The 25,831-nt window shown below is 38.3% G+C and overlaps 1 protein-coding gene across 22 annotated transcripts in view; it reads left to right on the plus strand.

Moving 5' to 3' along the window:
• NRXN3 (neurexin 3) overlaps nucleotides 1–25,831 on the plus strand; it is an 869,162-nt gene that overhangs the window by 824,020 nt on the left and 19,311 nt on the right. For 14 of the 22 annotated variants that reach the window (XR_008482994.1, XM_054275711.1, XM_054275714.1 and 11 more), the window contains one exon: nucleotides 8,815–8,890. Coding sequence is in view for 20 of the 22 variants with exons in the window: in XM_054275711.1 (XP_054131686.1) it covers nucleotides 8,815–8,890 (76 nt within the window). In the remaining 2 variants the exon portion in view is untranslated. Of the gene's footprint in view, nucleotides 1–8,814; nucleotides 8,900–25,831 lie in introns of all 22 variants that reach the window. The other 8 variants (XR_008482993.1, XM_054275710.1, XM_054275713.1 and 5 more) reach the window with 1 other exon arrangement.

Below are 25,831 nucleotides of genomic sequence, written 5' to 3' on the forward strand. Positions count from 1 at the left end.
AGTCTGACTTTTTCCTACATATCTATAAGAATCTTTATTCAGCTTTTGCTTCCTGTGTCCTGCTTTAAGCAGATGCTGAAAAGAGCAGGAAGTTGAAGTTTATGCTGCTCTGTGTGTTCAGATGATTGTTGGTTCTTCTCAGTGGGATAATGGCACAGGGGAGAACACACTGTGTCTATTTTCAGACCATTTCCTAAAAGAAATGTCTTTCACTTGAAGTCTTTTGGACAAGAATTGGGAAACACCATTGTGTAGATTAATGTAATATTCAGAAAGTCACATTCATGAGCAGTGTTTGAATTTCAGCAAATTGTTCTTCAGCAACTCTCATGGACTTTAGAGTGGGAGTTGTTGTGGGATAAGCTGTAGAGGCATGATTTTTAGCATTAAGCTTTTTAGTTACTTAAGTTCATGATGGGAATACCTTCTTTACCTTTCTTAGGGAGTTTTCACCTGCACCATCTGCATAACTGTGGTTATATAACACAGGACTGATGGTTTCTGTTTCAAGTAACAGTTTCTTTCAATAAGAAATAAAAATATAATAGGGAAGGAGCACAGGCTCCTTCATCAAATTATGAAAAGTATAATCAGTGTCAATATTCCTCCTGTGTGATTCTTCCAAGAGTCTCTGTCTTCAGTGTATAGACACACAACTTTCATCTTAAAGGTACTTGTTTGGAAGAAGGAAAATTCACATGGAAAGGAGAAATTGGTTGATAAGAGGGGAGAAACAGCTTTGGTGTGATAGAAGACACTATCTTTTGTATTAAAACCAATAAATGGTATTTTACAGCCCAGTTTAAAGCTCTTGCAAATCTTGAAGGTTACATTGAATAGTCTGGAAAAGGCTTGCCAGTTGATGCTTTCCTAGTTCAAGTCAAAAAGAGCCTGTTCTGTTAGGAAAGGAAAGAAATAGAAAAGCAAGTGGTTCTGTGGGCCTATGTAATCAATAAACAGCCAATCTAGATTCATGGAAATGAAATTTTATTTATTTATTTAGCTCCTAAATAATATGTAATTTCTTCAGGCCAAGAAATAAATTGAAAGGATTTAGGAGGATTTGCTTATCAGCAGAACACCATGAAGAATTACATTCCTTATGCTTTTGGGAAGGTACATTGAAGTTGGGTTAAGCTGCTGTGGTTCAATACTTCTCTTTCCTCTGTCAGGGTGCCTTGAACAACAGATGAATTAATCCTCCCCACTTTTCTTTCTCCCCTCTTTGCCCTCCCTTCTCTTTCTCTCTCTGCTCACACTGCCTCACAACATCATCACCCTTCCCACTGCCAACAGACAGAGACAAAAGGCGGAAACGTGATTTTTCCCTGTTGACTTTCCACAGCTCAGGCACAGAACAAAGTCTCTGAAATTTGGCATCAAACTTGGTCCAGAAGAGTCAGACTTACAGTCTTAATGAACTATTGATTTTAGTGAGACACGCTTTTGGCTTTCAAAGGAATAATTCAAGCTTTCAAAGCTCTTTTTAATCATGACTGCTCATGAATCTAGATTGACGTACAGTTGGGAAGATTATTTTTTGCTTTCTCTTATTTAACTGCCTAGTTCCTTAATCTGTTGTATGCCATGGTAGTGGACAAATGGCTGATTTTGTTGAGGGGTTGCTCTCTCATGATCCCAACCTAATGCTATAATTTGACAGCAAATCAGGTTTTATATCCAGCCAGGAACATGATGCACTTCTGCTGGGCTGCTGTTGAAGGGTGCATGCCTGCGGGACACCCACCAGCCTCTTGGTAGGTAACACACCAGCCCCAGTGACAGGACCCAAGGGAGTGGCCTCAAGTTGTGTCAGGGGAGGTTTAGGTTGGCTATCAGGAAGAAGTTCTTTACCCAGAGGGTGGTTGAGCACTGGAAAAGGCTCCCCAGGGAAGGTGGTCACAGCATGAAGCCTGACAGAGTTCAAGAAACATTTGGACAAAGGGCACGGGGTGTTATCCTTGGGGCTGTCCTGTGCAGGACCAGGAGTTGGACTTTGATGATCCTTGTGGGTCCCTTCCAACTCAGAATATTCTGTGATTCTGGCTCTGAGCACAGCAAATGGAAAGGCTATGCTGGATAGCTTTGCTGCCTGCTTTGCAATGACAGAGAAATGTGTAATGTGTTTATATTACAGCGACAGAGAAGATGCAAATATGGACTTGATTTAGAGTGATTAGACTGGACTGAAGATAGATGGAGCAAGCTCTTGCCTATTAGAGCATATACACTAATGGTATTCATTACCATTAAGATGGCTTAGGTAACTGCTTGACCTCAGTGCTAATGGTTTCTGGTATTTCTTGGAGACTTCTCCATAGTTGGTAAAGATCACTACTGAGATTTTTCTTAGTTAAAATAGCACTTATTTTTCTTTTAATTTTATCCTTTTTTGAAGCACTCTAAATAGTTCATCATTCTTCCTGATGTCCTTTGTGACACCTGTAAAAATTTATCATTCCTTAAGTCTTTGTTAAATCAAGTTCTGATGCCTAGTTTTACTAAACCTGTCTCATTCATACATCTGTCAAGTTCTTTTCTCTTTTCAGTGGCTCTTCTCTGAATTAACTAAAATTACTCCTAATCTTTTGGCATTGAATTGTCCAAAACTAAAAGTAGTGAGCCATTCTCTCTTGCTGCAAGTTGTTGCAGTCTGGTTGAAATCAATGCCAATTTAAACAAACAGAGGATTTGGTCCTCTTGGTTTTTTATTTACCTCAAATTAGCTACATGAGGAAAAATTATTAGTTTCATGTTCTCTGATGCATTGCCTCTGCAGAGGCAGACAGAACCTCAGCATTAGGGTGTGGGGGTGCAAAGGGCTTGCACATATTTGTGGCTGTGTCTGTCCCATGATAAGAAAATGCATGTTGTTCTATCCAGTAATGAGATTTATATGCTTTAGCAAAAGACAGGAAACCCAAGACTCCCCTAAAAAGTTTATACAGTCCCAGATTGCAGCTTCTTTTGTAATGCTTCATTATGATTTTTGCAACATTTCTAATTTTTTCCCATTTGTATGCAGATTATTGCTATCTGTATGTAGTAGTTTGAGTTTGTCCAGACTGAGTCTCTCAGATCTGCTATACTGTAGTGACCTCCAGGGTATTTTGCAAATAAAGATTAATTAAAAAGTGAGAAACAAATGTAACGTGTAGAAAGGACAGATGAAGGATTCTCATTTAATTGAATAGTGTGAACAGAATACGAAAAGTTCTTTAAAAAGCCCAGTTACTAAAGTACAAAAGGTGGAGGTATTCAAACTAGAAATGGCTCCTAATGAGACAGACACTTCATCTGCTATCTTCTTTTGGCACGACAGCAAATGCCTTGAGCCTATTCTTTGCCAAGAAACTTCTTGATTTCTAGAAGACTGGACAGCATCACTAACTTTTTGCTATTCTAAAGGGTGCATTTATACTCTATGTTGTTAGGCATAGAGGAAAATATGTAGTCCATAGACCATAATAAATTTGAGATCTATAGAAAATACAGCAGTATAGAAGCAATGGAGGAGGTCAAGTACTTGTATTTAGGAAAAAGTTTGTTGACTTTCATCTCTGTATATTTTAGGTGTGAAAGGCAAATGCAGTGCCCAGGTTAATACAACTGTATTTCTCCACTCTTGGGAAAATATTTGTGCCTAGCATTTTGTGATGGTCATATTTCAAGTACTGTAAATTGTGGTTCCTCGGTGGCAAATAGATTTACACTTCTCTCACAACAAAGCCTTAAGTGTTGCCTTTCAAATAATGGTGTTGAATTGGAAGTAACGTGTATAGTGTGCAGAAGAATTTCAAGAAAAAGGCAAGTAGGAAAATTGAATTCTACTTTATCAAGTCAAGCAACTGCCAAATGTGTAATTCTGCAGGAATTTGTCTAAGGGTTGAATTTATGGGTCCTTGTCTTTTCTCTCCCTCTAGAAGGGAGAACTCCATCATTCCTGGGTGTGTTTTTTATAATTTCATAAAGCTGTTCTGTGACAGAGCTTATTTTATTCAGCGTTCTTAATATTTCTTAAATAGTGGTGTACCCAAACAGGAAGGTGTCAAAAAAACTTTGCAATTTGGAAAAGGAAGATTCAGCACCTGCCATTTTGTGTAGAACAAAGGAGCAAGGGTTAGGGATCTGATACATAAATTAGGGCTTTGGGCAATTTAAACATTGGACAGGAATGGAGTCGTCTTGAGCAGGTCTTGCCACACCATGCCAAATTTCCTTGCACTACATATCCCACACCAGTACATACAATGTAATGAAAAAAGATTATAGAACTATCACCATGTCAAGATTGAAGAGGCCCTTAGAGTGAATAATTAGGAGGAGGTGATTACAGAACTAATAATTCAAGGAAAGGAATGGGGAGCCAATTCAGTGAAATAGAAAGAATTTGAAGGTAAGTATGCCCATAAATCCTCTGGGGTGGACTCAGAGTTTAGCACTTTCTCCTACCCTGGTTTTATTCCAAAGCAATTTCATTAAACACTAGAGAGAGGGAGAGAAAAAATAATAATATAAATCCCATAAAAAATCTTTCAGAGGAAGGAATAAAAAGGGTTCCTGCCAGAGAGAAATTTTATTGAAAGTTATTATAATACCTATCTTTAGTTTTATGGCCTTTAATACAGGCCAAGTAATTTCAAAGCTTGGATTCTGTAGAAATGAAATACATATTTTAAAATAGTATAGTGTGACTTATTATTTTTAATATAGAATTTAGCTAATATAGGGAAGAGAAAAATATTTTCTCTCTCATGTTCTTTCCAATGAAAACACAAACATCATTTCCATCACAGCATATGGAGAAGTTTCATTACTATTCTTTTGCCTGTACATAAGAATGTTTAGCATTTACTATCCTTAGATCACTGGGCAGACACTAAAGCATTAATCCACTTACTTTCCCTGGGGCCAGTGGGTGAGTATAATGAGAACCATTTCAAAAATGGGGAAAAGTGACCAGAAATTTTGCTTTTGCTTTTGCTTTTGCTTACTGCCTCACAGTGAGCTGTTTCTGATGTGAAGAAATTATCTTAGTGGATCGATTTCCAGGGTCTCTGCTCAGTAGCCTCTCCTGTCTAGTGGAACCAGCAAGTTTAATAAACATCCATTGAAAATTCCCAGCTCCAGGAGGGTCTTGAAAGGTACAAATTCCTGTTACAAGAAGTAATGGCCTTCAGGATGTTTTGTTGACCCTGTTCCTGTGGTCAGGAATTTGCTGTTCTTTCTCATAAATAGCTTTATTCCTTTGGGATGATTCAGATGTTGGTATCTGAGCGGAAGGTGTATGGAAAACCAATATGTGGTGGGACTAGAAAATCAGTTAGTGATGAATTGTGATGGAAAGTACTGAGATTAAAAATACAAGATAGGAAATGGCAAGACAGATTAGTGTACTTATCTTTTCTGTGGTTTCTAGAGATCTTGTTAATGACCTTGACTTAAATCTAACACCACTTCTGGAGGTTTTTTCTTTTTCTAACCCTCATTTTTATACACAAAATCAACAGGATGGGATAAAGAGCAATCACCAAGCAAAAAAAAATTAATATCAGGTGAAATAGTATGTAATAGAGATGGAGAGGAAAGATGGAGATTAATTGATAAAATCATGTGTGGAACCAGTCATGAAAAAGTGCAAATAGAGGTTGAAGTTGCCAGGGTTGATGAGTACTGCACATCACATATTTGCATTTTGTCTGAGTCTGGCTTACTGTGCCCTTCTCTGTTCAGAACCAACACAAGCTGCAAGAGGATTTTATAGCAGGAAATCTAGTGCCCATATCAGAGTGCAGCATAAATGTGTTGCATGTACTGCCTTAAGCTGCTTATGAGATGGGAAATTGAACAGAAAAAGGAAAAAGGGCCGGGCTTCATGACTTTCCAGGTTGTGGTACAGGGACTTCCCAAACTAGACGTAGGGTTATTAATAGGTCTGGAAGGATGTTTTGACCCTCAGTTTGGCTGATCACTTCCAAAATGCTATAAACTTTTATTATCTACCAGTGTCCTGTTGCAAGAAGGTGTCCAGTTAAAAAAAAAAAAAAAAAACTTCCTGGTTTCATGTGATGCCCCCAATATGTAAAAGGAAAAAAATAGTTATAAAGGAACTCCTTATTCTTTACAAATACTAAATCACATTGTCAGTTCAATTGGATTTGATTCCATGTTAATGTTGCATGAAGCCTTTAGATCTGAGCAAGTAAGTGGGTAATCAAATAGGTATAGCAGCTGATAAGTGACAACAACACATTATCATCATTTTTGTGTTTATTTCCTACTGGAGCAAATAATCACTGTTTTTCTATGAGAAGTGTGAATTTTCAGATGTTCAACTAAGACCAAAATCCACATGATCTAAATTTAACCTGAAAATCAAAACCAATTGCCAGGGGTTTAGCACTGTCTGAGCAAGGTCTTCTAGTAGTGATGGGTAGTTCATTCTTTATTCACAGTACTATCCTTAATTTATTCTTTATTCACAGTGCCATCCTTACCCTTAGACAACTACAGTATGAATCTCCAGTTTCTATAACTACATTTCCCCTGCTTAAAAATTTTTAGCAGTATAGCCTTGTTTACTAAATTGTACTAAATTACTTTACATTGCTGCAATTAAAAACTAATATCTTTTTACCCAGGACAGCTGCATTTGACTGTTGGAGGATGTGATTACTGTACTAGTTATAAAGTTTCTGGGGATAAATAATACTTTCTAAAACATATGTGACAGGACTAGGAGAATTGAAAAAAGTAAATTTCTATTTTGTGCATTCCTCCTTTCTTGTCCCCTTACTGAGCAGACAAAATTTTAAAGCCAGCTTGTCTTAAGAGAAGTCAGCAGGATTTCAACAGAATTCTTCAACTTTCTATGACTGAAAGAAGATCTTAAAAAAATGACCTTGACATGTGAGGCAGGAACATATTACCTTCAGTTCCTTTTAATCTTGACTCCCCATGGAAGCAAGATTGTGGAAGTATTTAATGAAAGTATTTAAGCATGAAACTACTGCAAGATAGCATTCCACAAAACATTGCCAAATGTCCATGCTGGGTATGACTGAGTAACCCACGAGATACTTCATGACTGGCTTTTTCACAGATACCCTATTTTTATAACTTTTATTTGCAACTGACCTCTCCTGTTTTTCTTTCTTGGCTCAATCTAAGCCACTGAAATCAAGACTGAAGGATCATTAGGTTCAATCTAATCTTTCTGACTGACTTCTTGGTTCTCTTTTTCTCCCCTTAGCTCAAGTACAAACAGAGACAGGGAGGGTAAGGAGCTTCTAGCCGGGATCAGAGGTATTTCCTGGTGCTGGGAGCACATGAGGCTAAAGAAAGGGCAGAGTCCTCAGAACGCTTTTGTGAAGGGAAGAAGGAACATGTTGGAGGCAGCCATGGCAGATATAAAAATGTAAAGGAGACCTTATTTAAAGCTGGAGAGTCTTTAGGGATAAGGGATAAGGCTTTGATTGTCTTGTTGAGATGTGAGATTCCCAGCAATATTCATCTAGAGTACTGAAGTGCAGCTGTCCCGCTCCCGAGTTCAGCAATGCTTCCTGCCTGGTGAGGAGCATTTCAGTTGCTTTGTTTCAGGAGTCATCCCACTGATCCTACTGCTTGGCAGAATAGGCAGCTCTCTGCAAGGAAGAGCTGTTAAGGGAGACAGTTTCACCAGAAGCCATGGTTGAGCCAATGCTGCTGAGCTGGGGTAATTTTGTATTGTGCACAGGAACATTACAACCTGTGTCCAGAGGCTGCCACAGGCTCTCCCTAATGGTCTGCATTACTAATTCAACTAATTGCAGCAATTACAGGCAGGAGATGCTGCTGGGAAGAGACACCAGTACACGTCTCTCTAACATGCTGCAGTACATGCTGCTCATTAATTAGAGCAGTACACACACAGAAAGAAAAAATATAAAAATGAAAACTAAAAAAAAAAAAAAAAAAGAAGAAGAAAATATCACCAGCTGGAAATGCAAAGGAATGTGATGAAACCTGTAACATTTGTGAATGGTTACACTTTGGTTTAACCCTTTCAGAATCAGACTTTACATCTGGTCAGCCTAGTTGCATCCACATCCCTGTTCACTTGCTAAGCAAGGAGATGAGGTGGCATGTTGGGCATACCTGACACATGCAGCAGTTCCCCATCATGCAACAAGTGAGCTGCACAGATATTTACTGTGTGGATCAACACCATATTTTCAGCCCAAGAGGTGCATTAACAGAGCAGAAATTATGTCTGCCCCAGAGTGGTGCATCGGGCACAGCAAAGAGTGCTGCTAGCTGAGCAATGTGTATTGTCTGGGTCTATACTGTATATTTCCTTTGCAGAAAGCATGTTCGGTCTGAGCATGCCTCACATGGTAGGCCTCTCAGGAAGTGCCTTCTGGCTGGCCCTGCATGATACTGGTATTTGTGGAGGAGCCCAGCCTCCTCCCAGCAGACACATCTAGAGCGGCTGCTCAGGGCAGTTTGCCAGCCAAGCTGGTTTTGTAGCCCACTGTACCTCGTTCAACAGCACCAGAGTGATCCCCTTGCTGCCCTAAACAGCCCAGCAGGTGCACAGCACCTGTGCACACCTGAAATATTCAGCAGCACAGGATAGGCACTGTTTCTCCGACAGGAGACTCCTACTCATTGGAGGACACATTTACACAGGCATATATGGAGTGCTTGGTACAACTTGAATATTTTAAAAGTTAGATTTGTGAAACCTTGGATATTTAGCTGCCTCTGTAATAGCTTCTTGACTTGCAAATATCTTACTTTTGTTTTCTTTTGTTCCTTTGCTTCACCTGCCAGACAACAGATGACATCGTTTCATCAGCTGAATGTTCCAGTGATGATGAAGATTTCATTGACTGTGAACCCAGTACAGGTAAGTCAGGTCAGTCGTGTTTTGCTTGCTTTCTGATTTCATTTGCAAAAAACAATGCATACATATATTTTATATGTGTGTGAATGTATACATATATAATTATATATGTATATATGTGTGTGTATATGTGTATATATACGCACTCATGTATATATACACTGTATATAAAATGAGAAACTATACAGCCAAGCATCAGATCCCATGGACTTGGCAACAGCAAAACACCAATATGTAGTCACTATTTGCTTTATATAAAGTTGTTCGCATGGAGAGGAAAACTTTCCAAAAGTGATTCCAGCTAATAGTTCACATATTTCTAGATGTTACTTTACTAACAATGTAAGAAGAAAAAATCAATATGGAGTGTGACAAATAATGAAGATTTATGAAGTGGAGAGGGTGAACCTTTGAAAACAGAAGAGAAAAGTGAAATAAAAATAAGTTATTAGTGATGTTGAATCTTTTTAATTACTCTGAAGATGTATGTTAAGGGATACATTTGTCCATGGGATTTTGAGTACAGTTAACATGGTAATGTGTTTATACTAATTTTGTTTCCTGTGACCCCAAAGAAATTGGGGAGCACCAAAACATAGTTTTAACATAACAAAATTAGTAGTAATTCTTGCCTTGTTATCTGCAGTGATGCTTCAAAATGTATCCATTAAAGAGTCAGAAGGACTGGCCATGTGGAACTGACTCAACTTCTCCCTTTCAGATACATTTTGATAAATTGATGGCTTTTCTTTCTGGTGAGATATTTTATGTGGTATCCAGCAGGCAACTGCAGTCTACTTTATTTCTTACAGGCTTTGTCAAGTCTTCTTTTTTGAGGCTTGCCATGAGTTAAGCATTTCTATAATAGAGAACAGACATCATCGAATTTCTGTGTACATTTAAAAGAAAAAGAGGAATTTTGGTTAGAATTTTTGTCTTTCAAAGTGAAACATGTAAATAGTTTGAGGGGGTCCTTTCATTTGGCTTTGTTTTGTTTGTTTTTGCTTTGTTTTATTTGGGATGATGGGGTTTTTTTTCTTACAAAAAATACCAAGAAAGTATTATAAATGTTCTGCTTCTAATTTCCTGAAGCCATTTGAGTAATACAATAATAACATAAAAATTCACCCAAGGCTAGTGCTTTCACATTTCTTTTTAATTTGTCATGGTGTACCTGCATTTTTAGTAGAACTTGGTCTTGCTGTAACCTGAGATTGGCATTGCATTGTAGCTGGGAACTTCCACCCATACTCTTGACTTCCCTCTGATGGCAGTGAAGGCAGTGACACAGACTGTTGGTAACAGGTAGCTCAGCCTACTTCCCATCTCTTTCTTCACAGATTTCTATGAATTTTTCTACTCCCCATCTGGAGGAAAATCAGTCAAATATAACTAGATTGTGAAGTAAAAAAGCAAACAATGGGGGTACTGAGAGTTTAAATAAAAATAGTAATAAAATGCCAGCACAGTGATTGTAATGAAAGTGAGGCATGAGATTAATAGGACCATGGACACAAGGGCAAAGTTATTGTAACTGATATGCAAATAAATGAAGTCACTTCATTAAAGCTTCACTAACATGTGAAGACTTCTTTTTTTGAATTTATATTCTGATTGTCATGTATTTCAATTAAAGGACAGAAGGATGCCTCCTCCTCTTGTAAATTTTTGTTTAAAAAATCACCATAACTTCAGCAGCTAGAAATTGTAAGAGCAATATTTTCAGCTTGTGCTGCCAGTGGAAAAATCAAAGTTTGAGTAGAAATTTGGTAAAACAGCATGTTTAGCATTACATTTCATAGTGCTGTACAGCAACATTTCCAGACTAAAAATACCTCCTTCCTGACACAGTTAAAAATCTAATGCTACAAACAGGTACAAACTGGATTTGTAAAAATTACTTGCTTTTGAAAATCCTGCTAAGCATTACAGTTGGCAGATAGAAGTGCCTACAGACGTTTGAATATCTGCTGTGCAAAATAATATGATTCTCTGAAAATCTGCTGAAGGTTCTCTCCTAAACTACCAGGCATTCTTGTAAATTTCCCCAGTATCTTTCATTGCACCCTACTCCTCCTGCATAGGAGCATAGACCACATTAGCCACTGAAATCTGATTCTTTTCTAGGGAATTACTGTGACATTGAGAATAAAAGTTAGCTTGATTATATGTAAAAATAAGTCTCCCAGATGGTCTTTGCTGATGAAATCTGCACTTCCAGATTTTGAGTTGTTCTGCTCTCAGAGGTGCTGGTGTACAGAATTGCCAGAAGGAGGAGGAATATGCAGGTCCTTTTTGCATAAACTTAACTCATTCCATCATAATAAGAAGGAAAAGTAGCAGGTTTATGGGGCTTCTCATTTTCTTTGTCTATCTTATTTTCTGCATTCTCAGTGCATAGTGTCTGCCATACAGGCAGTATCAAAGCACTCATTCAGCCCATTCTGCTCTGGAGCACTGAAGCAATCTGAGCCAGCTTATCAAAATCCAGTAGTGCTGGCTTGGCTGAGCAGATGTGTTTGCCTTTACACTTCACCAGCCAAGTCAGAATTCTGGCCACATGCCAAGATCTGGTATTTAAATATGTACATTGTGGAGAGAAAAGATCCAGATATCCTTGCTTGTGTTTTCTAGTTTTCTAGCGTGTGGCTTCAGATTTTTTTTAAACTTATTGTTGTTTTTTTTTTTAATTGGGCTCATTTGAAATTGCTTCATCCTTTTCTGTTGACAGGTCACTGCCTTCTGCCTTGCCTGATCCCTTTTACAGCAGACTGAAAATTATATGACCTAACCCAGCACAGTCTTCTTTTTGTTGCTCTGATAATGTGTAGCTTTTAAAGCTCTTGAGTTTCTGCCAAATTTGGCCTTCCATCACCCTCAGTGCCATGGTCTAGTAATGTAAAGGTTACTGAACTCACTGCTGCAGCTGTGAGATATGATACACATTGCTATGAACCTGCTGTGCAATAGCCAAGACAAGGGCAGCAGAAAATATTTCCGTGCAGATCAGAAGTTTTCAGATTTCATATAGGTCAGAATTCAAATCCCAGTACCTATGGATATTACTTTGCTCTTGGTCCTTGGAATCAGAGGCAGTACTCTATGTAGAGTCCTTTTGAAGCCTTTGTTTTTGGTGTAGTCAGAGGCTGAAAATCATGTCCTCTTTGAGACTAAATACCATGTGAGGACCATTTGGCAGGGTCTTACTGCCACTTAACTCTGATTGACAGTTGAATCTAAGACCTGAATCTCATGTGCGTACAATCTGTGTCTCAACACTGCGTCTCTTTCAAAAAAGACAGTGTGAAGGTGATTCCCTAACTCTGCTCTCTTCAGAATTCTCCAGGCTGGCTTGAAACAATATGGCAGGTTGGCTTAGACTTTGTGGCCCCCTTCCAAAAGTGATTTCTTGGTTTTGAATTTTGGTAGAAAAACTTCATTTAAAAAACAGGAGCTGTCACTGGACTTGTTCTGACTGAGGTAGCTTGCAGACATCACCTGTAGACACGAATGTATACATAAGGAATTATTCTAAGTGACAGCAATGACAGCTGTGGATCCAAAACCCCCCTGTATTTAATGTAATGCAAAAGAAACCAGTTCAGGGACAGAAATTGCCCCCTATTCATCTTATTGCAGACAAGCCTAGATACCCTTAGATCTCTAGATCCGCTGAAGACTTAATCTAAATGATACAAGGGGCAAAAAACCTGTTTATCTGCCCTGAAGAAACATTTGCTTAACAGTCAAGAGAAGATCCTCTTTTATCTCTATGAAAATGTTGTTTGTCCCAGTACATGGCCAAAAATCTTCTTTTTTCTGTGCCAAAACAGATGCTTTTCTCTGGTATGAGTACAGGACTGTCTTCTGGCCTGCTCCAAGGAGATCTGAGGCTCAAATATTCAAGTTCCTCAAAACTCAAGCCAAGGTTCTGAGTCTGTGCTTCTGAGCACAGCTCTGTGGTGGTTTTTTGGTCACTCATCTGCTTTCAGAGAATGTAAGATTTGTAAGGAAAACATCTTTTCAGACAAGGAATGACTAGGAAGCACTGTGAAGAAAGAGCATTTATCTCTTTTCAGTGAAATGAGGAGCACCCTTACAATCTGATCTTACTGAGACTTCAAAGCCTTGAGGATGATAATTATGCTTTCCTGACAGCTGTTGCTGTCTCCTCACACCATTGCCCTCGTTCCTGTTAAGGATGTCCATTAGTGGAGCTCTGGCACCAGGCAGGTTGGATGCTGGTGGCCAGGCAGCTGGTTGGGATCATAGCCCAAGCTGCTCCTTGGACTGCTCAAAACAGTGAGGCTCAAACACTCACCAATTAGCCTGAAGTCCACAATACAGCCTGTTGAAATGGTCTGTAGGGCTTAATCCTTGTTCCCAGGCTCGACACATCCTGTGTTTCTTCCCTGGTGCAGTTGCCAGTTTTCCCTTCCTATCAGCCCATCAATTTCCAATGTGATTTTCTTTCCCCAGGGAAATTTACTCTGTGTTTCCCAAAAGGCTTCATATACGTTAAGGCTGTCCTTGTTTAATCAGACTGGTAAGCCTTTCTGATGGGGGACTGGACACAGCAGTAGATATGCCAGAATCTACAGTTCTTTGCATTATAAGTTTTGTACACCTACTCACACAGAGGAGGCACATATCCAACAGATATGCCCTCTGTATCTATAATTTACTGGCCTGTAGCCATCCACCTGCAGCCTGCCTGGGCCAGAGATTGATTTGTGGAAAACAAGCATAATCTGTCTTCCAAAACAGCTGGCACAGTACAAAAACCAATATGTAGGAAATGAAGAGTCCACTGAAGAAACCAAAAAAAGTGTTGATTTGGCTGTTGTCCTCCATAACTGCATCAACCTTCCTGAAGCACTCAGGGAATTTTCACTGCTCTAACTGGAACACCCCACAGTCCAGTGCTCAGTCACCCATGGTCTTTCCCTCTGACAAGCAGGAATGCTTCCCCATTTCTCATGTTGTAAGAAATGGCCTTTAAAGTTGTGTGCATGCCTCTGAGTACTCAGAGAAATAGACTTCCAATCTCATAAACTGAATACCATATGGACCCAAAGGACAGGAGCTCATCCACAGCACTTCCCAGGGTCTAATAGTATCACTTGTTTGGTGGAATTTCCTAGCTACAATCTTGCAGCCAAAACAAAATCAAATGAGTTTTACAATCATGCAGATGACTTACAGGAAGTTTTGTTTTCTTTTTAGTTTTGTGTTTCTTTTTTTTTTTACATTAGGAATACTGAGATTGATTTTCAGCATATTGGTCTTTCTATCTATGTAAGGTCCAAAGGCCCCACCCATGAGGATATTTTATCTATATATGCACTATATATATACAGTGTGCATATATATCTACTTGCTAAAGTAATAAATGACCAATATCAGCAGTAGTCCCTATCATCCAATCACATGTTTACACAGAAATTCATGCCTTCATCTAACCCTGGCATCCGCTGGTGTGGACAGATGCATGATATTGTTATTTCTTGATGAACAAAGCACGTTAATTTCTTTTTCTGTTTGATTTTTTCCTTCTTCCTTTTATTTACTTCTTTGATTTTAATTGAAAATTTCATCTACCAATTAGCCTTGGGTAGGGTGGGGCAGGGAGAACAAAAAAATTATACAGGTATATCGATCAATATATACACACCTGCTCCGTGTATATATTGATAGATATATACATTGTATATATTTGAAGAACATTTTCTGTCGTTTCACCTCATCTTGTGCCGCATGAATTTTTGGTGATTGATATTTTAGTTTCTTTTATATTTCTTTCCTTTTTGGTTTTTTTTTTTTGGCTCGTAATCGTGCCATACTGCTAATTTTTAATTTTTAAAATCATCGCTGTACTTCTCAGTTTATATTTTTGGAGTTCTTCCAACAAAATAATGGTTTCATCATCTCAAGAATGAGATATAGATCTGCAAACCAATAAAGGCAACAAAATCTTTTCTTGCCATCCTCAAGAAATTCACATTTTTTGATATCTCAAGAAAGTTGTGTTTAAAAGAATGAAAAGTATTACCTCTCCTTTATTTTTATTTTCCTACTTTTTTAAACTTCTGCAAAGTCTCTATTCCGCTTTTCCCCTTTTCCTTTTTTTTCAATTGAGTTCAGAGAAAAAAACACCCAGAAGGAAAAAAACCCTCCCCTTTACCCTGAATATTCCCAGGAAAAACTCTTCCAATGTAAAGAGCCCTAGAAACTGCAGATGGCATAAAAAGAATTTTATTGCAATGCAGAGTGTCTGTTGTATCATTTATTTCTGGGTCAGTGCAAGATCATTTTTCTGGCATGCTGTAGTTTAGCTGATGTAACTAACCATGGCCTTCATTAACTGGTGCATGGGCTGTGATGACACCATCGTATGTTCCATCAGAGCTACGCATTCAGGCTAACCAAGCAAGTCTGTAGTGTATGATTTGGGGGGGATATTGTTTTGATTTTATTTTTTATTTATATTATAATTTATTCTTTTTGGAAGAGTTATGCCAGTACCCTTGGCTGCTTCTTGCAGCCTCGGAGTTATAGATCTACTTTTTTTAATGGGGTTTCTTTGCTTTTGTTTTATTTCTCAGTAGTGATTTTGCGTCTTGTTTGTGTCCATCTGTCTTGTCGCTGTGTCTTGGAGTCCATTGGTCCAGTGTTGTTATGTGATTCTGTTCTCTGTTTGTAAGCTGGTGTTTAGCTCCTCGGCGCTCTGTCATCCCCCATCCCCTTCCCTTCCCCTCTTCCCTTCCTCACCTACCCAAGGGAGGTCCACAAAGAGGCACCAAGCTTTGAATGATGTTCTGAGTGTCTCCCCGAGGCTTCAGGATGGATGTTTCAAGATGTCTGCAGAGCTTCATAAGACCAAGTTTGCAGCTGTTCTGTTCTCAATAGCTTTCAAACTCTGTTATCATTTCACTCCTAGAAGTGGTTTGCTGGCATAATGCTAAAGTGATTTCTTATACAGCTTCTTAAGGGATTTGTGCCTACATGCTGATGTGTTAGAGTAAGAATTCCTGCTATCTGTGATTTAGGCACCAGACAATGGGATGTACCAAGGACTTTTTATAAAAGGCAGTCTTGGAAAAGGAATATCACTGTACACGTGCAGATGAAAGGATACTTGTGAGTGTATTTTTAAAATCCAATGTTCATAATTTGTTTGTAGTTAGCAGACAAAAGTCTAGGATGTGTCTAGGATTTGTAAGAGTAGTGTGTCTTCACCCTGTGGGGCCAGTCTTCTGTCTGTCAGTGTGTGATCTCTGCCTCTTACTGATGCTGGTGAAAACTGGCTTGCTGATGTTTACTTGTATAACTTGAACACAATTCTGGAGTCGCATCTGGGGTGTCTTCTGCCATATGCATCATAAATGTGCAATAATGCGTAAAGCAGAGGAAAACAAGCTGAATTTTCAAAGCATCTGCCTAGACTAGAAATACTGTTTAGAAAAAAATATAGTTTGGCTTGTCTAGTGGTTCATTTCCTGGTACCTTAATTCAGTTCTTGGTGAATGTACTAGCCACATTAATGGCACAGGAGACTTCAGTGCATTAGGATACATCAGCTGGCATCAGTGGATCAGCTCAGTTAGTGGAGGAAAAGGCAGACAGTTTTTGTGCAGATAATGTTCGCATCATCACAAAAAGCATACTTACACATATTTTTAGCCTAGCTAAAATTCCAGCTTTTTTGTAGGAATTAGTTTGTTCTGAAGAGAAGACATTGAAATCTGTGAACTTTTCTCACAGGACCATGATATAATATCTTTTTAGGCTAAGAGCTACCGGAAGAGGGAAGTGATGGGATATATTGAGGTTTCCAACATGAAATTATTTAGTTAGTTCATTTAACTTACCCAAGGTATGTTTTCTGTACTTACAGAGAGATAAAAATATCACTTTTCTTTCACCAGTGGGAACTAATGATTTATGTTCAGTTTAGTTTTCTTAATTCTTACGTAATCTGAGAAAAATTATTGAGTGTAATTATTACAACAGAAAATGAATCAATATTTAAAGCTGGCTTGGTTTAGATTTTAGATCTCACATGTTTTTCATAACCAGCAATTCCTACTGAATCTAAAACTTTTTCTTGGCATTTCCTTAAGTAAAGCAACTGCATATAAAATTATTTTGTAATCAACAAGCTTGTAGTTTTGTGTAATACTGCCCTCTGGCAGAGAGACCAGGACAGTCATGTTACGATGCAAACAGCAAAAGAAACCAATTTTGTAGAACAAGTGGCAGGTTATTGGAGCAGAACAATTGGAGTTTTAGCCCCCTGCATCATGAAGTTCAGGGTAACCTTCAGACTGGAGTAATGTGACGATCTAGTGTCCAGGCACCAGGACAGCAACCTCCAGGCTGTGATAAAGCTTGTGTCCGACTGAATGGTGACTTCTGTTTGCCTTATGTAGCCTCTGCTATGTGACCAGCCTTCTGCAGGGGCAAGGGGCTCACTCAAGCTCAGGCGATGCTGTGAGAGATCCCACTGTACTCTGTTTTATCCCAGTAAGGTTATAGATGGATATCTGGTACTAGAAATAGTTAGTTCTTATTTTTGTTTTCTGTCTTAGGGCAGGCTGCTGGCTTCAGCTTTTGTGACATTTGTCACTGAGCAAGGGGAAGAGCTGAGAATTCAGTTGTTTAAGCCAAGAATGAAAAGCCTGAGCTATGGTGTGGCATTCCCAGTTCTACTGTTGATTTCTTCTGTGGCTGGGTGTGTATATTGTTCATTTGCCTACCTGTAAGGCAGAGTAAATGAAATACTTCTAACTGAATGAGGTAAAGATGAGTGGAAAGGAGATTTAATTACTCTTTTAATGGACTTTGATATTCAGGTGCAAATTGCTGTTCAACACCCCAAAATGGTTCTGTACTGCTGCCTACCAGAAATGTGCAAATAAAGTGTGTTATGGATAAGGTTTTAGTACTATATGCTATCTTCACTTGCTGTGAAAAGTAATATTATCACATATTTTTATAAATTTGGTACAATTCCTAGTCTGCTAATGCAGAGAGATTAAAGTGAGGGATACAAAAGTCAAGTATTTTAATCTCAGGGATCATTGGTGTGACATTATTTTCATTAAATATCATTTTTGCCTCTAGAATGAACACATGCATTAGAATGAACCATGCTCAGGCTACATAAATTAATGTCATGTGTGGACAGCAATAGAGAGATCTTAAATATCAGCACTTCCATTGCTTTGACTTGCATGCTCATAGAATTTTGCTTTGAAAACGAAACAGTTTCTCCAGCCTGACTTAGCTGGTGTAAGTTTCCCTGGTTTTTGCATTTAAGATCAGGAAAGATGAGAATCAGCCCCACAGTCTGGCTACCTTGCCCTTGCTGCCTTCCAGTCTTTTTTTAAAGCGTGTTCTCTAAACTTAAAGCCATGTGCACTGTCACATTCTGGCAATCCCTCTAGTGCTGTGCCTATGTTATCAAGCTGACACATGTCTAAAATACTAAGATATGATATTTTCAACCTGCTGTGACTTGCTTTTTGTCCCTGTTAGCTTTGATTTTCAGCTTCATAAAATATATGGTAAAGAAAATAAAAATAGCCAATGACACATTCAGTGGAAGAGAAGAGCTAGCACATGACTCAGAAACAGATTTTGTATCAAAAGCAAATGTTTGTTGATTAGAACCTTAAATGTCTATAGCAACTGATTAGTTACCTTTAAACAACAAGAAGTACCTGATTTCTGAAAGATAATAATGTCTGTTAGAGAGAAATCATGTTGAGCGTTTGCAGACACTAAGGACAGGGATAGGCTTTTGCTTCTAAAGGTTTTTCTTATAAATTCCTTTTGGCCATCATGCCTAGACCTAAGGATGCCTTATGTACTAGAAGTTCAAAGTTACTGATGGTCACATGAACTATAACACCTAGAATAATGCCTCAGTAGAGCAGGAAAACCTGTTCTATTTTCCACCCAAGCAGATCATGAGAAACCAAAGTTTATAATTACATCAGAGGGGTTATTACTTTGTCGTCATTATGCCTCTCTGTTTCAGTTCCAATTTTTTATTTACAAGTTGTAGAAATCAGTGTTTTCTCCCAAGTGTAAGAAGGGTGGATCCCAGTTCCTAGGGACATCAAATGTAGTATTTCTTGAATACTACTCAGCTTAAATGCTCTGTGAGGCTCAGAAGACAAAGCCCATACCAGCTTGGAAATTAGATATAGAAGTAAAAAACAAAACAAAAATAAATTAGACTGGCTTGATTTGAAATCTTAGATGTCTACTAATTTGAGAACCCATTTGATCTTTGCACTAACAAATACATTATTAAAGCTTGCAAAAGACCCACCACCAAGGAGCTTCTTTTTCTACTTCTGCGGAGTCTCATAAAAACTAAAGTTCTTTGGTCCCAGGGGGTGGTGTTATAAGGATCATCAGCTCCTCTTTTTACATTCAAGAGCAACTACAACTACTTTACAAACAAAGTTGCAAAATCTCAACATTAGCTTGGTTTAGAGCAATAAGAAAATGCCCCAAATTTTATCTCCACTGGTTTCACTCCACCTCAGTGTCAGAACAATAAATGTCAGAGTTATTCAAAAAGGGGGAAAGATTGCTCTGTCTTTGAGGGACAGCAGAAATGCAAAGCAATTTTAGCAATTTTGAGCTTTTTTTTTTAATATATGTCCATAATTCAGGATTTTTCCCTAATACTGAAACCAGTATGACTGATTTTAGATACTAGTTTTAGGAACTACTGATTTCGCTGCTGAAATCTTGGGGAGTTCATAAATTTTGTATTTCACTGATGAAAAGAGCAAAAGTAGTCCTGTAAATAGTTCTGGTTATTTTCTAACATATCAAAATATCATTTTATTCCCTTCTTCTGACCTCTCTCCATTCAGTAACAAGTCCACTGTGGAGTGCCTGGAGATCTGTATTTCCTCTAGAATCCATGATTCTCCTGTATGTTAATTTTTTCAGTGCTAAGACAGGGATGATAAATATACTGCAAAACGTGCGCACACGCTCGCGCTCTCTCTGTACATGTGTGTATATTTATACATTTGTTAATGCCATGTTTATGTTCTGGCTAAAAGAAGCATTTTGGGGAACTGAAATAGTAGAATAAACTTATTTAGGAGCTTTATAAGCAAATGTGGAACAAACAGATTGAATCTTGCCTTATCCTCTTTCTCACGCGCCTGTTATGTTCTGTTAGTTCAGGTCTTTGGCTTTTGTATACCTCAGAAAGCTGCTAGTACTTCCCATCATTTTTTGGGGGGGAGGTGTTTTGTGAGTGAGGGCATGTGTGACTCAGGTTTGAGATGCGGGAGCAGTCAGAACCAGAGGATCCCTGTCACGCATCTGAACTCGCAGCAGGGAGGTGTCTTTGGTGAGGTTCTGAATCATTTACCTCTGCCAGGCTTCTGGGGACTCTCAGAGACCTGTGGAGAGGATTAAAAAGGTTTGACAGCTGGGGAGAAAGTCAGTGAAGTGGGAGTATGTATGTATCTGAAATAAAATAAAGTGCTCTTTTGTTCAGTAAACTGGCCATACTGCCTGATCTGCCCTTATTCCCATGGGTGATGGGTGGCATTCCCTGGAACACTGTGGATCATATACAGTCCACTGGTGGAAGGCTGCTCCTTGGCACTGGGGCTGTTCTAACACAGGTCAGAGGTTTTGCCACCATGCACCCAAAAATCTCCTCTGCCCCTTCAGTGTGGGGGTGCAAACATGGCCTCAGTAAAGCACCTGCTGCTTTTGCAAATGGCCAGTTGTTTGAGTCTTTACCCTTTACCGTTTCAGTCTCTCACACCCTTTACTTCACATGCTAAGGCATGCCAAGTAAGCCCCAAAGGAATCCAGAGACTGAAAATTAGTTAAATATATTCACACCTTATTTTTTTGTAGCAAAAAATGAAAATTTGGTGCTGTCAAAATACTGTAGGGACTCTATCTAGTGTCTTGTGAGCTGTCTATGTCATATCTAAAACAAGAAATGGGTCCTTGACCCCTAAAATGCTGGGTTTGGTTTTTGGTTTTTTTTTTTTTTCATTTTGAAATTGATGCTTTACAAAAAAGTGAAGATTGAATTCTAACAGAATCTCTAGTTATGAAAGAAAGTAAACTTAAGTTTTGAAGTATTTTGTGGGAACTTCTTTTGTCCCCCTACTTCATTTGTCTCCTTTTTCAATTTCTGAAAATATGTCTGCTAAACTTCACCTGTAAATAACTTTGGAGCTTCTTGTAGTTCTTTTCAGTTTTTCAATTTCTTTTCTCCCCCATTAGGTTCCCCAGAACATTAAGCCATACTTTCCTGCATAGGAAACATCTGTCACTAGCTCTGTAGGAATTTTGTTAGAAGACTAAGCTCTTTGATTACATTTATCAAAGGAGTTGAGCCAGTATATGTCAGAATTTTCAGTTGTTTTGTTCACAGCTTTTCATTGTGTTTTGAATAGCAATGGTAAAGTCCACCCCTGAAGCTGAGTGATCTTTTCCACATATGCTGTTTTCCAAACCCATCACTTTTCCCTTGGAAAGAAAAAGCAAACAAAAATGATTTTGAGAGACAGGAAAAAAGTCTCTTTCACCAAGATATTTTTAGAAACAGATGGCAAAACAAACTGCAGATGTTGTGCCTGCAGCACCTCTATTCTAATAACTGGGATTGTTGAAAGATGAAAGCAGCCATTTGTGTGTCTAACTCTCTCTGTTAGTAATTCTTCCTCCATGCAAGAAGAGCGGGGAATCCTGGTACAGCAGTTTTTCCTCCTGTCTTGCCTCCTCTGGAAAGGATTTACGCAGTTCTCTGCTGAAGAATGAGTGTTCTGTTAGTGCTGTCTACAGCAAACACAAAGACGTGATAGCATAGGAAAAATGAATCCCAATCATCTCTATGTCATTTACCATTGAACCAGTAGATTTTTTTATTCTCCTGGCGACTTTTTTTTTCTTTTGCCTCTCAGATGACCTTTCCTTCCTGATGACAAGCTGCAAGTTTTCTGTTGTCCTGTCTCATAGGTGGCAAGTGTCCAAACACAAGCTGCCAATTCAGATAGTTTAGGAAACTCTTAAGACCTGCCAAGCTTGGCATGCCTCATGTAAGAACACTACATTCACATGAAATGTTTAAAGTATCCTGAGGAACTGGAACAGTTTTGTTTCTTTTTCACAAACAAATTTGCTTACATTTCATTAAAGCTAATTAATTAGGAGTCTAAACAGCAAGTCATGTCAAAGCCATTTGGACTACTGTAGTAGCAGACATTTTGTGAAGGCACAGATTTTTGATGATCTTCAGAATATCAATTGCTATTAATACCTATGGATTTTGCCTTAAAATCCCTATACAAGCAATATTGTTTATTGTATTTTATTGGCATTTAATCTCAGAAGCCAGCTGCGCATTCAAGATGCTTATTTTAAATGAATTTTAATAGTTATATCCTTGAGATATATCCTTGACTGCAAATGTGAGTGTCCAATAGCCACAACATTTTATAGCTATATTGCCATGATTTTTCTAGCAGCTAAGAGGAGTTTTGTGGATATTAGAGCAGTTGAACATTTGCTTCTAGGATCTAAATTTTAGATTTATACACTGACAAGAGACAGTCAGTCCTTTTGGAGACTGATCCCTTAAGGTTTAGCTGAATGACAGAACTTGAAATAAGACCTTGGAGTCTTACTTCTATCAGTTTCCAACCTTAGTTAATCTCTCCTCTACTTTTAAACAAAAGTTGTATTTTGATCCTTCAGAGTTCTCAAATCTTCAGACAGATACACACACCAGGAGGTAATTTTTCTGGGGATCCAGCCATGTTAGAGCAATGACAGCTTTTACTCTGTGTGTCATATTACATCAATTTTCTAATTCAAGGGAGATTTCAGCAAGTACAAACCAAGATGATGAAGCTATCTACAGTGAAAGCAAAGATTTTAGACATCAGCTTAGAGCAATGATTGTTGTTCCTTGCTGAACAGCAGTTTGTTATCGGTTTTCTCTTTTGCATTGTCTTGTGCTGTTCTGTTCTGGTAATGAAATGCACAGAACTGTACACATAATTTCAGGGGTAGTGCTGACAAAGCTGAGCAGAGAGGCACTGTTATCTCTCTGCTCCATTACAGTGACGCCTCTGCTTATACAGCGCCAGGGTTCTGAATGTAGCTGGGGAGCTTAATAAGCATAGGGAACTGCTGCGGAGGAAGGAGATTCTTTGCAAGAAAGGATTAAGGGATGGAAAATGCAGTTTCCTTTTATAAAACCCAATAAATTTGAGCTTTATGTCTCTGACTGGAGCACTGAGAAAGGTGCTGGAAATAGAAAGTAAAGAAAAAGAAAAAATATATATATGGCTTACATATAGTAAATATATATGAAAACCCGTAAGTATTGTTCAGTTACGTAATATTATTACAGATTTCAGATAGTTCTAGCAAATATCTTAGATGTGAAAACAGAGTGCTGGTAATATCCTGTCCCCAGGAGATAGATTGCTTGTCATATTTTAGGTTTCTCTGATTCCACTGTAAGAAACAATGCACATGCTGTACCTCTCATTTAATGCTAATGTAAGTTAGCAATAATGCATATAAGCATTATCAGTGTAAAACTGCTGCAGGTGAGTGGAAAATCATGCTCTTAAGTTTCAGAAGTAGGATTGTTTGCCAGAACTGAACATTAGATCAGAAAGAGTGGATTAGGTAATTCATAGCATATACAGAAACAAAACCCCAACTGTATGTACGAGGAATTCCTGGGAGACTACATTTGGTAATAGGCTTAAATTACCAAAAGCATAACTTTTCTGCTGCATTCCTCACTTGTTTTATAACTCTCTTCCAAAGCATTTGTCCCTAGCATTTGTGAACAGGATATTGATTTTTCTTTTAGGAAATGAAAGAGTCAGCACTTGGATGTCTAAAGCAGTTTGGAATTTGGATGCAAATTAAATACTTTCGTAGTAAAAAAATGAAAAATAAAAGTGTAGATTCCTGTATATATGCATATGCCTGCATATTTGCTAATTACATTAACCACATGGCTGGAAAAACTGGCAGCCTGATGAGATGTTGAGTGACTTGGGATTAATGAAAGTAGAAAGTATTTAGCAGTTTATAGTATTAGGGCTTTTGTACAGTTATACGTGGAAAAAATCACTATATAGAGTTAGCTAGACCTTAAATCACAGACTGGAAAAAAAAGTCCAGATGATTTAACAGAGAGGAGAGACTTTAGCTGGAGCATTTCAAAGCTCGGCTGTCAAATACAACAGCTTGTTTTCATAAGGTGCGTATCATCTACATTTTTTACTGTATTTCATTACAATGCTTTACTTTATTCTACACTGTTTGAATACATAAGGAATGCCTGTTGCTTTTCTGAGATCAGGCAGCTTCTGACTTTCTCTCACTTTTTTGAGCCCAGCTGTTGCATCTGTATTCTGCACATTAATATTCTGGAAAGGAGCAGGGATAAACCTTCCTTTTTGTTCTTTTCCGTCTTTAAAGTGAGCCAATGCTACTTCCATTTTTATTTCTGCACTTGATAGTGTTATGGATCTTCTTGATCTTATCTAACATAGCACCCAGCCTTATATGCCAGCTAAGGTGTTTGACCAGAAATGCACTGTTACTACTTCAGTGGCATTGTTTATCTCAGATTTGAAATGTTTTCTGCAGGTATTTAAAAGAAGCTTTTCAGACCTTTAGTAAGAGTGATGAATGCTATTGTCTGCTTTTCATAAATACAATAATGAGAGACATTTAATGTGTACTTCCTGAGGTGTCTCACTAACAAGCTTTAGTTGAGCAAAACATGGAGCAATGCAGGGAGACAATTATTTGGAGGGCATGCAACAGTTGCAGAGGTGGAAGAGGATAAACTACTGCTGAGTTTAAAAGAAGAATTGCATTAATAAAGGAGAGGAAATGTTTCTAAATCAAATTGGTTTTTTCATTATGAACAGCCATATTTGTTTAATCAAAAGGAATAATTTCACCCATAGCTATACCTGAATGCCATAGATGAGCAAACAGAAAGTGTTTTCTCTTCTTCACTGATCTGTGTGTTTGGTTTCAGAGACCAGTCTGCTGACTTTTATATCCTGATGGTCCCTGTAAATTCCATGCAGTGCTGGGGTTAGGGAATGGGTTCCAATCTGTCCCTCACTTTCCCTGTGGAGTCATTTATCCATGTTCAATTTTAAAGTTCAGTCAGTCGTATTTCTGTAAGATCACTGAAGGCAACAGGGTAGCTGCAAGATTGCCAAGTGCATACCTTAACCTACAGTCTCTCCTGTTGAGTGGTAGTGATAGGCGACCTGAACTCATCTCTCAGATCCCTAACTTGGCTTGGCAGCAAGTTGGAATGAAGAATATCTTTAGAGTTGGAAGTAGATTTTTATCAGGTTGGGAAATCATCCAATGAGACATAATAAGCAGGAAACACCTGCTTATTATGGTAGAGTTTTGAAGTGGAATGTATTTTTTTAAGAGAAAGGTGAAGATGAGGAAAGAGCAGAAGTGAAATGTTTTTTCCATTAACTCCATGTTATGCCTCCCTACCTATGAAGACAGCTGTCATCTTTTCTCAAAGCTTATTGCTCCCGTGCTGAATTCTGCTCTTTGTAGTTGTATGTTTGAGTTGCCACATGCTTCCCTTTCTCAGTAATTTTCAACGGAGGTTACCACTACTAAATTACCAGACAATGAAATAAGGAATAATAAGGAATTGTGATGGAGCTATAAGACAGCAATAGCAACTTAGAATTTGGCTTCTGGCATACTTCTGTTTTGATGAATAATTCAGTGGCTTGGAAGGTTGGGAAAAGAAGCCACTTTGCATTAAACACTTAAATTTACCATGAAAGACTAGCAAGAATTGTTTAGGCACTGGAAATAAACAGGCAAATCTGCCAGTTCTTCTTCAGTAAAATGTTG

Source organism: Melozone crissalis, unplaced genomic scaffold, assembly GCF_028551555.1.
Source record: "Melozone crissalis strain CALT ecotype California unplaced genomic scaffold, PUWL_Pcris_2 ptg000018l_1, whole genome shotgun sequence".
Taxonomy (NCBI): Eukaryota; Metazoa; Chordata; class Aves; order Passeriformes; family Passerellidae; genus Melozone; species Melozone crissalis.